Here is a 14,182-nt window from a genome sequence, read left to right on the forward strand (position 1 = left end):
ACCTGGTTTCCTTTGAATTGGCTTGTACACAAATTTGTAATTTCTTGTAACAGAAGAGAGAATTTATTTAAAGAATAAATTTGAGGCGAATAAATTGTTAAACTGTGGGTGTAAATGATTGCCAATTTGAATTTGATAGCTTTATGATATTTATTCTTTGAAAATATTTATTTAGGAGTTAAACTTTGTTTAAATGTTTTATAAAGTGTTGCATTGCTTTCTGCTTGACTATCGGTATGGCTATAATTATAGATATCATTATAATATCAGTGCTTATAAGTGCTGCTCATCAGGAAAGCTTTCCACATCTGGTAGCCGCCATAAACGTTGCCCAATAGTCTTAAATGCTATATTTAACTCTTTAATTCTTCAGTTTTATAAATAAATTGAATTATGTCAGGAATGAATAGAAATGTAATTTAGAAGAAGAACACTTTTTGCTAGCTTATCGAAATTTATCCTATACATTTTTCCCATTTTTCTCCTCGAGCTGTGGGCAAAGTAAAAGAAAATCGAAATATTCATGGCACATCCACTTAATCCGGCTCAAAATTTCTTTATCCTCTCTCCAGTCTAGTCGTTTTTTTTAATACTCTAATGATGGACTGCCGCTGCTGCAGCCAACTCAATTAAAAAGGACTTTCAAGTGGCTTTTCGTATAATTATTCGTTGCGGTTTCGCGTTTCTATATCGATCGATTTCGGTTTAGAGTTTGTTGACTTTATGAGAACTCTCACAACAAACAGCTCCACAATTATAAGAAACAGCCGCTGGGGAATAGCTAAATTTTAACTTGAATTTATTCAAACTTATGCACCGAATATATATGTAAATTTAAACTTGCTTGTTATTCCCACTCATGTTTGCCAAATTGTCGTCACTTATGTCATTTTTTTCCCTGTCCTTTTTCCATGTAAATGGATATTTGCATATTTTTACGAACAAGAACGAATGTGTTTGTACATTTTGCGTTGTCGAAAAATTTATCACAAAACGCAGCTTGGACATTTTTAAGAAGTCTTTTTACACAAAATTGTGACATGTGTTGGTCCTCTTGTTATTTCCAGTGCCACATCCACCCTCTTGTTATCCTTGGTGTTCGTTTAAAATTTTTGTTGCCATTCCTGTTAGCTGTCCACCTTGTTTTTGGGGCATGTTAAAACCAACCGCATTCAGTTTGTTAGACATCAGTCAGAAGAATATATAGTTTAACAAGAGAAGCTTGAGTTATTTTTATAATTAAAAGATATTTTTATATTCCCTCCAAATCCTTTTTGTAGATAAAAAGATAGTCGAATTGTACAAAGAGCACTCTTTCATTCACAAATTACAATGACTTTTAATTGCTTTCATCCAGTTTCCATTCACGACACCGACTGACCCTAAAAAGTATGCTACACCAATTGCACTCTGGCTTTGTGAGTTCTTTGGCATTCAGAACAATATAAATCAGTATTCGAATGGTGTCAGTGCAACAATCCACTCAACAAAGACTAATTGCTTGCACCATGTCGAATGCAGTTTCCCATCTCAATCAACGGGCAACAACAAAAAATCAAGTCAATGGTTTGCAGAAATTGCGACGGTGGGTACGAGACTGTTAATTGTTTCAATGTCAGCCAGCAGAGTGCGGCTATTAATTGAAGGTCAAGCAATTGACATAAATACAACAAAAGGAAAAATAGCCGGCTGCAGGCAACAAACGATTTATGTGGCAAGCGATAAACCTAAAAAAAAAAACCAACAAAAATAACAAGGATATTGGCGAGGAAACATGGAAAGGTTTCTGATACTCTTATTGGGAGAGTATCCTTGTACTTTATAGAATTTTTCAAAATATAACTCTTTTTGCTTTTTAGATATTTATCCTTTTCTTGTATATATCCTTTTTCTTGTTTTGTATTTAAATTTTTAAACTTTTAGAGTATTTCAAGTCCATGTCCTGATGTTTCATCCTTTTATGTTTCAATCCTGCGCAGCAATTTGTAAATGTAAACAAAGCTAACGATAAAGCCAGCCAGAGAGAGGGTTTTCCCGGCTCTGAGAGAGGGAAAGTGTGTGTGTGTGGAAAACTGTTATACTGGCTCTCAGCTTCAGACGCAAGCCACTTTTCGTGGGTTTAGTTAGCCCGCAGACTTCAACGGTGTGAGTAAGTGCCGTCGGAAAACGGGAGCTCCACAAACACCCCCAAAAACACAACCTCCACCCTCCCAAAAAAAACCCATCCTAACCGAAAAAATACCATCTGAATGTCAATTATAAGGGGCCCACAAGAAAAAAAAAAATGAAGAATCCCCAAACGTTTCTCGGCTCACCAACGCGTTTAATTTGATGCGCAAACAAATGTTTTTAATGGCCAAAGTTTAAGAACAAAACAAAACGGAAATGGAAAACCAAAAAAGAAAATTCGCGCGCGTTTTTCCTTGGCGTAAATATTTGCGGCTAAATTGGGGAAACGAAAATTTTCCCGGCTGCCAGGTGCCAAGAATTTTCCAAGAAAATTGCTTTAGTTTGCCTATTTTATTTGGTTTGCATTCCCAAATTACACTAGCCTCGTTATTTTATAGCTACTGTTCGTTCGTTTGCTTTTCGATTTCCTCCTCGTTCCTCAGATAAACAAACCGAGGGAATCTGAAAAAAATCTGAAAAACAAACCTCGCACAGAACCAATCAACTGCAAGTCCCATGGGTGAAGACCTAACCACCTCGTCCTCCTCCTAATCAGGAAGAGCCGGGCAGCCGGCTTGAAAAATCAAGCCAAGCTGAACAATGAGCTCTGGCACAAGGAGACGAATCCTGCAGCATCAGCTGCGTTAAAATAAAAGATTCATTCCGTTTATAGTCAAATGTGAATCAGGGAAAATCAAACTAAAAAAAGTCACAAGTTTCATTGGGGATATAACATTCAATTGGGCATAAATTTGGGTGAGAAATTGGCAAATTAAATTGCCTTTGTTCCCTGTGAGAATTTATTTTTGAAAATAAATTTTTGGGGGAAACATTTTGCCGCTTGTGTGGTTATGAGGACATAAAATGCCAAAGAAATTCACACAATTTTCTCCATTATATTCTGTTTGAATAGAAGAATTTTTCCTTCAATGTCAAAGGTTGGGCAAACATTAAACAGCAACAAGAACGGCAAACAATGTGCGACAAGCAACAATTTCCCAGCCGCAGAGGGAAAAATTGTCATAAAACTGCTAGCAGGCAGCCCCATTGGGTTCCCCCTAAGCACCAAAACATCTCCCTATCCTTGCACCCTTCAGCCATCATTCTCAGCCATTTTGCAGCAAAAATTTACGATCGCCGCAGTCGCCATATTAAAAAGCATAAAACAAACCGAAAGCACAACAAAACATAAACTTGTTGCCAAAAATTGTTTTCTTTTTTAAACAAATGGTGGTTTTGGCTGAGTGACAGAAGGATTTAAAGAAGGAAAATTAAATATTTCTATTTCATTAGTCAGCTTTGCAAATTAATTAAGTGCCTCACTAATTGCACACAAAATCATAATCCTAGTTCTAATCAAAGTCCATTAAAACTGAATAAATTAAAAGGAGATTACGTTTATGGCCTGGAATTAATAAAACAAATTGATTACGTTTGTGTGCAACAGAAACAGAAAAGGTTTAAGGTTTCATGCTGGACGTAAAAGGATTCCTTGTCCTTTGGCTCACGTTGCATGCAATGAGTGGGTGAATAGGGGCGGGGCGAAAATATATGGAAATATTTTACGCGTGACAGGGATGCGTTTCGGTTGCCCTGGGTTATACGCTTAAGAGTTATTCGCCCAACAGAACAAACAACAAAAAAGCAAAACGGAACAGTGCAGAACAAACAAAACAAACAGTACAATGCAAACAACCAGCGAATACAAAAGTTTTCTCTCCCTGCGCAAAATATATAACAAAAAATAAAAAAAAACCCAAAAGAAACAAACAAATAAAGCCACCCAGTGAAGGCAGCCCAGTTGAAAGTTCATCATAAAAGCAAAAATTTACTTGCAACTTTGCCACCGAAGGCGAAATCCTTCAAAGTTTCCACATTACATTTGCAGCAATTCAATGAAATTCTGGGCCATTTAAGGCTTCGACCAATAAAAGGACACGACTTTAAGCCACAACGACAAGTTTGGCCAACTATTAAAAGGGGGAGTGGAAAACCTCAGGAAAAACTTTGGCTTAGTTTCTTGGTTCCATAGTTGTTGATTTTTATCGAAATAATTATTTAAGGGGTGCCTGCTTAAAGCTTAGAAGTTACTTTGTTATCCAATACTTGGTTTTAAGGAGCTACTTTGGATAGTTTTAAAGAAACTCAGTCTAACCAGTTCATATTCCATTTCCTTGGTAAAAGAAAAGCTACTGATATAACTCAATAAACAAGCCAAGAATGTAAAACCCCAACCGCAACAACTTCAATTTGTAAAACCCATGCAAATCAGATTCACTTTCCCACACGGACACGTGGAAAATACCAGTGCCGAGCTTGTTGAACAGGAAAGTGAAAAAAAGGATAAATGCAAGTCAGAAGTGGTATGCCATTACACAGGAAAAGGATACACACTTTTACTAAATAAACTAAATAAACTCGAGCTCACAAATTAATATATTTCTCCACAATAAACACAAGTTTGTCTACTTGAAATGACCATTAGAAGTGCATTTCCATTTAGAGGTTGAACAGGCAATGAAAAGCGGACGTTAGTGTATGGAAAAGCTCTATAATGGCTATTGAATGGGAAGTACTGATGGAAACTCTTACTTTTGCATTGCCTTACTTCTTGGCTTGCCAGCGTTTTTAGCCCTTTTCCCATTCGGTTTACATCCTGTTAACCAAATGCCCTTTTTATTCATTTATGGACGGTACGGCACACAAGCACCCAGATCCCAAGTTAAATGTATTTTACATTTGCTAACAACATTGCTACCTCATATCCTCGACGCTCACACCACCAATGAAATGGCAAACGGAAATTGTGCATATTTCACTTACCATCAGCGCTGAAATGGCAAATGGTGCACTGGAGTTGTCAGCACCGATTGTTGGTGGAAGGGGTGCGAAAAGGATACCGGTGGGAGGTTGATGGTTGATGGTATATGGTATATGGTTGGAGGTAGGAATTCAAGGAAGCCAGGTGCTAGAGACAAGTTAATTAAAACGAATAACAAATTCCCTAAATTAAAGGTTATGTAATGGTGCTTTTTTAGTGTTAAAATGTTGAAACAGGAAGTATTTAGAACATTTTGGCATTAACCAACACTTAATTATTTAAAAAATATTATGTTGAATAAATTCCCAGGATAACTTCCTTAAAAACTAGGATATACCTCACTATTGAAGGTTAAAAATGGCCCTACTTCATGACAAATTCAAACAGGAAGTATTTAGAACTTTTTGGCATCTACCAACACAAAATTATTTATAAATATATTTAATTTATTCCCAATGGTAATCCCCCCTAACATATTTCTTCATAATGTTGATATACCTCACCATTTAAGGTGGAAAATGAAAGTGCAAAAGCTGACTGCAAATATTTGTGAAATCAAATGGCAGCCTCGGGTCTCAATCGCTCTCGATGTGTGTGTGTGTGTCTGTGTGCCGGTGTGTGTAGGTGACTGTCCTGAGCTTATAAAATGTTAACGGTAAATAAATTATTAGCCAACTGGAGGGTCTGATTCGATGGGGTGAACGACTACAGTGAGATACTATACAGGCGATAGAAGGGGGCTTTGGGCCGTGGAACCTACTTCCGTTTGGCTTGGTACAGTAAAGCCTGGCTGTGGGGCAGGAGTGTTGGCTTGTTTGCCAACAAGCAGTCAGTAACGAGACAATTACCACAGGGTATTGCTTCACCACTGCCCAGGCCACCCACTTCGAGCCTGTCTCCCTTCGGATTCAAGTCGGATGCAACATTGAATGGGTTTACATACTCCCATACCGATTTTTAGCTTCGAATGTGTGCCAGCAGGAGCCTACTGTGGCTATTGGATTAATTCAACATTGATATTCAATATATTATTTATAAAGGAATTATTAAAGTCCCAATAGAATTAACCGAAAATAAAAATAGTAAAATGATAGAAATTCTTAAAAATATATAACCACAAGTTTCATTATTACTAGTCTCCACTGTATTGTGCACACATTGCAGGCAACAAAGTTTCCTGCTTCTTGGGGGGTCTGGGGCCTGGGGGTGAGGTCCTAAAAGGGGCGTGGCTGCAGGGCTGCCTGCCTGCGTAGACAACGTGTTAAGCTTCAGTGGTTCGCCATGGCAAATGGGACACATTAGCAATGTAGCATGTTCAGTGAGGAGAAACTGGAAAACGGGGTTGTGGGGCAAAGGTGGAGATGAGTTTGTTTTACACACTTCTGCAAAAACTCCCACCACCAGACACCACCCACTCCCAGGCATGTGCCAAAAGTGTCAGCAGCAGTTTCGAGGAGCTTAGTTCCAAATCTTTCCACTTCCATCATAGAAACTTTCGATACTCTCATAACTTTAAAAAGTGTTCTTTAGTATTAGATATTATAGATAAAATATTTTCCAATTTTTAATATTTAAGGGAATTTCAAACCATGGAATTTAGTTTGGAAAACCTCTGAATTTCCCATTGCATTTAATTAGTATTTTTGTGGCAAATTCCTTTCTGCTGCTGTCGCCAAATGAATTTTTATGTGGCTGTTATTTATTCCGATTGAAATACGAAAACAAGGCAACACCGAAAAAGCCATATTTAAAACAAAGTGGAAACAGCAGAAACATAAATTGAAATAAATTATATGAAAGTGCAGGAAATTAGCCAGAGCTGGAGTCTCAAAAGGGACTTGGCAAAAAATGTGGTTGGTTTTTATGGTTACAATGAGAGTTCCATAAAATAAATTATACTTACAAAAGTTTACACAAAAGTGCGCCACAAATAGAGATTTTTTCCTTTCCACATTTGAATCTGTGTCCTTGTCCTTGTGTCCTGTAACCAAACCTCTTCTCCATCCACTCTTCTAAAAACCAATTCCAAACCATCCGTCAATGTGAAAAAAATCTAAAAATATCGAAACAATCAATCGAGAATGACTCAGATGCCAATTCCTGTCAAGTTGGCCGGAAATTGAAAGACGTGGGCTTTGAAATTCTGTTCTAAATATAAAAAGTTTCTATGATAACATTAAAATAATTAACAAGGGTACAATTTAATTCAATTTAAGGACACCCCAACTAGAGTTTGTTAAACAAGGTCCTTCCTACAAATCTCATTCTATTTTCTTTTTATTTTCCTATGCAGGTAACAAACATAAACAAGAAATGATGCCAAATCAAAATCCCCTAATAAACTGCTAAAATCCAGAGGTCAACCACGCCCAGTTCACTCTGATTCCGCCCTATTGGACACCGTCACGTCGGCATTTGTAGTGGCGACACGTTTCACTGACCACCACAACAATCTCTACTACATCTAAAGCCCCAAAAACAACAGAGTTCCTCACGGAAAATCTGGAAAATACCAACGCGAATTCAATTAGGCACAAAAATAGGCGACAGCCTACAAAAATCGGACAAATGTCAAGTCACAAATAATACAATAAAGTGTCTATAGTGTTTTGGTATCTACGTGTCTGATTGTGTGTTATTGGAGAACAATTTCCTTAAAGAACAACTATACTTTAACAAAATTGACGACAAATCTTAACAAATGTCTGCGCCGGCAGTTGAAGTGAATGGAAATGGTCCTTCGGCGGAATTTCTTCAGAGACAGGTAAGAAAAATTAACTTAATTATAAATAAAAATAAATTTTCTTATTTATATTATGATACAGAGTATGATACAGAAGGTAGAGTCCCACAAATCGTTAAAGGTACTCCGTTCAAGTACCGGAGGGCTATTGGCAAAGATTTACTCTTGGCAAGGTCCACTTTTCACATGTCTGGATTTTCCCCATTTTTGAAGGGGGTCCATCAGAAAAATTTGGAAAAATGGGGTCCGAAATTTTGTTTCAGGATTTTGATGCAGATATATAGGGAATTGACCTACAAATCGATAAAGGTACTCCGTTCAAGGATCGGATGGATATTGGCCAAGATATACCCTTCGCAAGGTCCACTTTTTTCATATCTGGATTTTGGCCATTTTTGAAGGGGGTCCATCAAAAAAATTTGGAAAATTGGTGTCCGAAATTTTGTTTCAGGATTTTGATGCAGATTTATAGAGAATTGTCCTACAAATCGATAAAGGGACTCCGTTCAAGGATCGGATGGATATTGGCCAAGATATACCCTTCGCAAGGTCCACTTTTTTACATATCTGGATTTTGCCCTTTTTTTGTAGGGGGTCCACCAGAAAAATTTGGAAAAATGGCGTCCAAAATTTTGTTTTGGGATTTTGATGCAGATTTATAGAGAATTGTCCTACAAATCGATAAAGGTACTCCGTGCAAGGATCGGATGGATATTGGCCAAGATATACCCTTCGCAAGGTGCACTTTTTTACATATCTGGATCTTGCCCTTTTTTGTAGGGGGTCCATCAGAAAAATTTGGAAAAATGGGGTCCGAAATTTTTTTTACATATCTGGATTTTGCCCTTTTTTGTAGGGGGTCCATCAGAAAAATTTGGAAAAATGGGGTCCGAAATTTTTTTTCAGGATTTTGATGCAGATTTATAGAGAATTGTCCTACAAATCGATAAAGGTACTCCGTGCAAGGATCGGATGGATATTGGCCACGATATACCCTTCGCAAGGTGCACTTTTTTACATATCTGGATTTTCCCCATTTTTGAAGGGGGGTCCATCAGAAAAATTTGGAAAAATGGGGTCCGAAATTTTTTTTCAGGATTTTGATGCAGATTTATAGAGAATTGTCCTACAAATCGATAAAGGTACTTCGTTCAAGGATCGGATGGATATTGGCCAAGATATACCCTTCGCAAGGTCCACTTTTTTACATATCTGGATTTTGCCCTTTTTTGTAGGGGGTCCATCAGAAAAATTTGGAAAAATGGGGTCCGAAATTTAGTTTCGGGATTTTGATGCAGATTTATAGAGAATTGTCCTACAAACCGATAAAGGTACTCCGTGCAAGGATCGGATGGATATTGGCCAATATATACCCTTCGCAAGGTCCACTTTTTTACATATATGGATTTTCCCCACTTTTGAAGGGGGTCCATCAAAAAAATTAGGAAAAATGGGGTCCGAAATTTTGTTTCAGGATTTTGATGCAGATTTATAGAGAATTGTCCTACAAATCGATAAAGGTGCTCCGTGCAAGGATCGGATGGATATTGGCCAAGATATACTCTTCGCAAGGTCCACTTTTTCATATACCTTGATTTTCCCCATTTTTGAAGGGGTTCATCAGAAAAATTTGGAAAAATGTTTCAGGGTTTTGATGCTGATTTAAAGAAAATTTTCCTACAAATCGTTAAAGGTACTCCGTTCAAGAATCGGTTGGATATTGGCCAAGATATACTCTTCGTTAGGTCTACTTTTTCACATACCTTGATTTTCCCCATTTTTGAAGGGGGTCTATCAGAAAAATTTGGAAAAATTGTCCTTCCTGTTTTTAAATTTTTTTTTATCCGCTTTGACCCAAAGTGGTTTTTACTTTTTGTACGTATTCTCTTTTCCTTTTTTCGGATCGGTTATAAACCGGTTAAGGTGCCGTAGGAAACAGTAAAGGATGAAAAGACAGAATAGGCAAGCGTCCAAGGAATGAAGAGACAGAACAAAATATTAGCTACACGGTTGAGTTTGTTCTCTCGGTCTTGTTTTTAATATCCAATTTTTTATTTGTGCCTGTGAAATTATTTAAACAATTTTTAAAAATTTAATTTTGTGAAACCAAGAGAGTGCCAATAACAGAAAATGGATTCTGATTGGCCTTTAGAGATAGAGACTCAGTGCGGTGACATCGGTGATGTTTGTGGAATTTCCATCACTGGAAATTGGGGAATTTTCTATCGTTGCTGCCAATTAAACTGTGAATTAAATGACGAGTGGAGCCTTCTCAACGAGGATATTTGGGTGCGTTATTATTTTTTTATTTATTTTTTTGTTTACAAAACGATCAAATAGTGCATTTGAGACACATTTCCTTATATGGTCATGTGGGTGAGAGAGAACTTTCGGGGACCTGTTGCTGGGATGGACTTTGAAGCTCCTGGTGCTTGTACAGAGTGAGTCCTTTTCGGCCGTTGGCCGCTAGGTGGCGTTTATAGAAGCTTGAGTTTGGCTTTGACGTTACTCAACGGTAGGTGGCGTGTTGCAGGATAACGAACTATAATTTTTATGGTAAAAAAAGTTCGTTTTTTTTTTAGTTTTTTACATTTTATTGAAATTTTTCTCCTATTTCCATAGAATTTTTTGGTAATTTTTAAGAATTAAATTTTAACTTTTAAGGAAATAAAAAGTCTTCAGAAAACAAAGTAAAACATTAGCTATATATTTAAAATATTAGTCTTAAAAATTAAAAATAGGTAGATTTTTAAAGTTTTAATATTGAGATGGCAGGGTTCTTTGGCAAGGACTCCTCTGCCATCTATTGGCTTTAAGCTGATCCCGATCCTGGCTAATTTGCTTAGCTGGTGGATGGTGGTAATTCACTCAGACAGTCGCGCTTCACCGTTTTACCGTTCCACAGAATAGGCCAACTTTTATTGACTTCCGCCGCAGCTCCCAGGCACACTGCACAGGCAAAGTGCAAACTTCTGTCGACTCGCAGGACCTATGCCTCGCCCCCATGCCACCCACAGGATGCCACCCTAACGCAATCACAAACAGAAGATGGATGGTAGGCCGGGGGAGGGGGGAGGGGGAAGGGATGCCCCTGGATAAGGCCAGGTAGACGACAGGAGCTGGCCAAAAACAAACATCGAGTGGTGGCCCAGCATCCAAATCAAAATCAACAGCAACGGGAGTCCGCGTTGTTTTGTTGCTTTGGCAGTTTTCCGCCAGGTGGAGCCACAAGAAAGCAACAACAATAGGAGCCACTAAAAATACACATAAACACTGCAAAAAAAAAGATTTAATATAAATAATTATAATAATAATAATTTAAATTATTAGAGGCTTAAAAATTAAAAGAAATTTTCTAGAGGTTAATTTTTAGAGGTTATTTTTTATTTAATTTAAAAATTAGTTCGACAATCGATTTTTTCCCAGTGCCTCTCACCTAATAGACGAAAATTTCGAAAACGCCAAAGTGAATTTGGTTTTGCCATTAATGGGCCAACTTTTGGACTAAGCCTGCCAGCAGGAATTGCCGAAAATAAAAAAATTTAAAATACAATTTTTTATTTAATTGGATAAGCAGCACCACAACAAAAACAACCACAAAACATGCACCAAAATTTGTTGGCCATGTCCGAAATTCAATTACCGTTTTCGGAGTTTTAGACTTTTTTTTGAAGAGTTTTTGGTAATATGGGGCGTGGCTCTGCAGATAAAAGGCTTCTATATTGGCCTTAAAAGTGAACTAATTTAAACCAAGCTTACTAATACTAGTTACTAGTTTTTGCCTAAAAAGTATGGACTTTTAAGCTTAAATACTTACCTCAAGTAACCCACTTTTGGCAACGAAATCCTCGTTTTTTCTTAAATTTACTTAACCCTGGCCACAGTCCATATAAATGAAAACAAATCGGCTGCCATGAACTTCCTGGAAATCAACTGGAGTGGCAAAAAGAGGTATCGGACATCTTAGTTTTAAGGCCATCTTGGCCAGTGGCCAAAATGTCGATTCCAATAAGCTCATCACGTATTTTTTCTGGCTCTAGAACTGGACCTCTTTTGATTTTTAAAATCAAACTGACAGGCTGGGCATTTGTTTTTGGGAAAATATATAAAATACTGCGGAAATTATCATAGCAAAAAAAAGGAGAGGATATATATCAGATGGTTGGAAGACTTGTAGGATTTTTTGTAGGATGGCCTGCAGCTTGAAGCCAATCAGGATTTTAAAAAGGGCGAGTACCGCGATACACAGCCTCTGAAATGGAGGCAGACATGCATGGCGGCATTTCCGGTTGCTTGGCACCATTAGTGCAGCTCACTGCCACGCCCCCTACCCAAGCCATAGTCCTGCCCCAGCCTTTCTTCGTCTTTGGCTTTTTGTTGAGATAAGCAGTTTTGCCATTTGTCCGTGCAACTTTTTCCCAAAAAGCTTTCCTAGAAGTAAAAACTTGTTTTCTGCCCAAAAAGAAAAGCCGGCAGAAGGGAGAGGAGGGGTGGGGGGATCGGGTATTTGACATGTGTTTGCTGCAGGACCTCAGCTCTCAGGACCTCCTCGCCAGACTCCCCACATAAGCCGTGTGGCTAAGAACTTGCCAAGTTTTTCGGCGTCTCTAAGCTCTGTGTTGGCCAAAAGTATATTCATTATTTTGTTTTCATTTTCCCCCAGCAACCCCGAGAGCGAAGTTTTCAATTGAATTTTATTGTATCTCTTTGGAATTTAGTCAAAAAATAATACTCTTCTTTATCTCGTCTCTTGAAATAGATTTTTATAGTGCCTAGTAGTGCCAGAAAAAAAAATAAAAATAAAGTACTTAAGACCCATTTTGCAGAGGCCTTTTAGTGGCTGCATTTAAAAAAGTGCGGTTTGCGGTTTTTATGTCGATTCTCGACCCCCAATCGAATTAAGTTTAATGTGTGCTTATTTATTTTTATGGCTCTTACCTGAGTTGAGTTTAAGAAAATTGTTAGAGCCCGCATGCTATTTAGCCTTATTTTTGGCGCCCCAAATGACCAAAACCCTACACACAGACCACAGACTCCTCCTTTGTCCTTGGGGCTTGTTTTATCTAAAGACTAAAGTCAAATCAAGAAATATTACGCAAATCAGCAAAGAAAACCCCAAAAAGAAACCACATCTAAATACACACATATGCTGGAAACCAAATGAAATGAAATGAGATGAGAAGGATGTGGGAGTTGAACCCAAAACCTAAACAGAACTGAACCTACAGAATGCTTTTAACATTTCGCAAATGTTGCATACTTTCGGGGTTTGTAAGACACTGAGAAAAAATTCAACTAAACTATAAGGGTTTTATAATAAAATAAGAGTAAAATTTTTAAGCTAAAATAATGAGCATGAATTTTATCCTTGTGTAATCTTTTGTATTTTTGTTTCTGGAGTTCTCTAATTTTTTTAGGTGTAGTTTTCCCTGCCAGGGCTGGTATATGCCTGAGTTGCTCTTTGCTAATGGCCTGATGACGCGTCACCGTCGTCCCCTGGGCGGCCTCTGTCTGCGAGTCTTTCGCAAATTATAATTGAGTGCATGGCGAGCACATTGAACTGTGGGACCAAAGGCCCCAAAAGGCAACCCTCAGCCACCACCCACCACCCAGTTTTTAGACACACCACCAACCAAATGATAAATTCAACAGGCCATAATATAAATTATTAAAGCCTGTAGAAGGATATTTTTTATTAGATTCTTAAATAGGATTATCCAAGCTACTAGATATTTATTTAGTTCTAGTCATTATCTTATACTTATGTTAATTTTATATATTTTGAATTCTTTTAAAGAACTTCTTGAAACAAAATCTCAACTACACCCACTTTCTGTGGCCAAATTTTTAAGATTTTCAAGATCCTGCTTTAAGACTCCAACTCATGATTCTGTTTCTTTCAACGTTTGCCACTTGAGACGTTCAGGTTTTTCTCGTTTTGGCCTTGTTTTTCCCCTCCCAGGACCCTCCTTTTGGGCCATAAATTCGTACGCCACATTTTGCCATTTTAATGAATGGTTTTTTTAATGCAATGTTCTTTGGCTCGTTTGGGGATGGAAAGCAACACTCTGGCTGCTTTAATTTATTGACTAATTTAGGAGAGGCCTCTACAAAGCGCCTCTTCAGTAATAGATACTTTTAGGCTCTGCTAAATGGCCAAATGGTTTTTTGCCTTTTTAATTAGACTGTATGTTTGGCAAAGAAAATTTAATTTAATTAGTGCAGATTTCAGGGTGGAGCTCAAGGTCATTCAAGGGGGGGAAGTTGCCTTAATAAGATCATAAAACTCCCATTAATTGGAGCGAGCAAAGTTCGCACCCCGAGGGCCAACAAATTTGTTCTACAAGTGAGTGAACACATGTGTTTATGGCTTTGGTTTTACCCAAAAAAAAAAATAAGAAAAAGAAAACAACCCTTTCTGGAAAATACTGTGGGGTTCCCCTTTAACC

General features: G+C 37.8%; 1 protein-coding gene across 1 annotated transcript in view; it reads left to right on the top strand.

Annotated features, from left to right (window-relative positions):
• Positions 1–7,112: 7,112 nt before the first annotated feature.
• Rbfox1 (RNA-binding Fox protein 1) overlaps positions 7,113–14,182 on the top strand; it is a 75,799-nt gene continuing 68,729 nt past the window's right edge. The window contains exons 1-2 of the mRNA XM_043210937.2: positions 7,113–7,221; positions 7,284–7,754. Coding sequence (XP_043066872.1) covers positions 7,692–7,754 — 63 coding nt within the window. The 5' untranslated portion in view covers positions 7,113–7,221; positions 7,284–7,691. The remainder of the gene's footprint in view (positions 7,222–7,283; positions 7,755–14,182) is intronic.

This window comes from Drosophila bipectinata, chromosome 3L (assembly GCF_030179905.1).
Source record: "Drosophila bipectinata strain 14024-0381.07 chromosome 3L, DbipHiC1v2, whole genome shotgun sequence".
NCBI lineage: Eukaryota > Metazoa > Arthropoda > Insecta > Diptera > Drosophilidae > Drosophila > Drosophila bipectinata.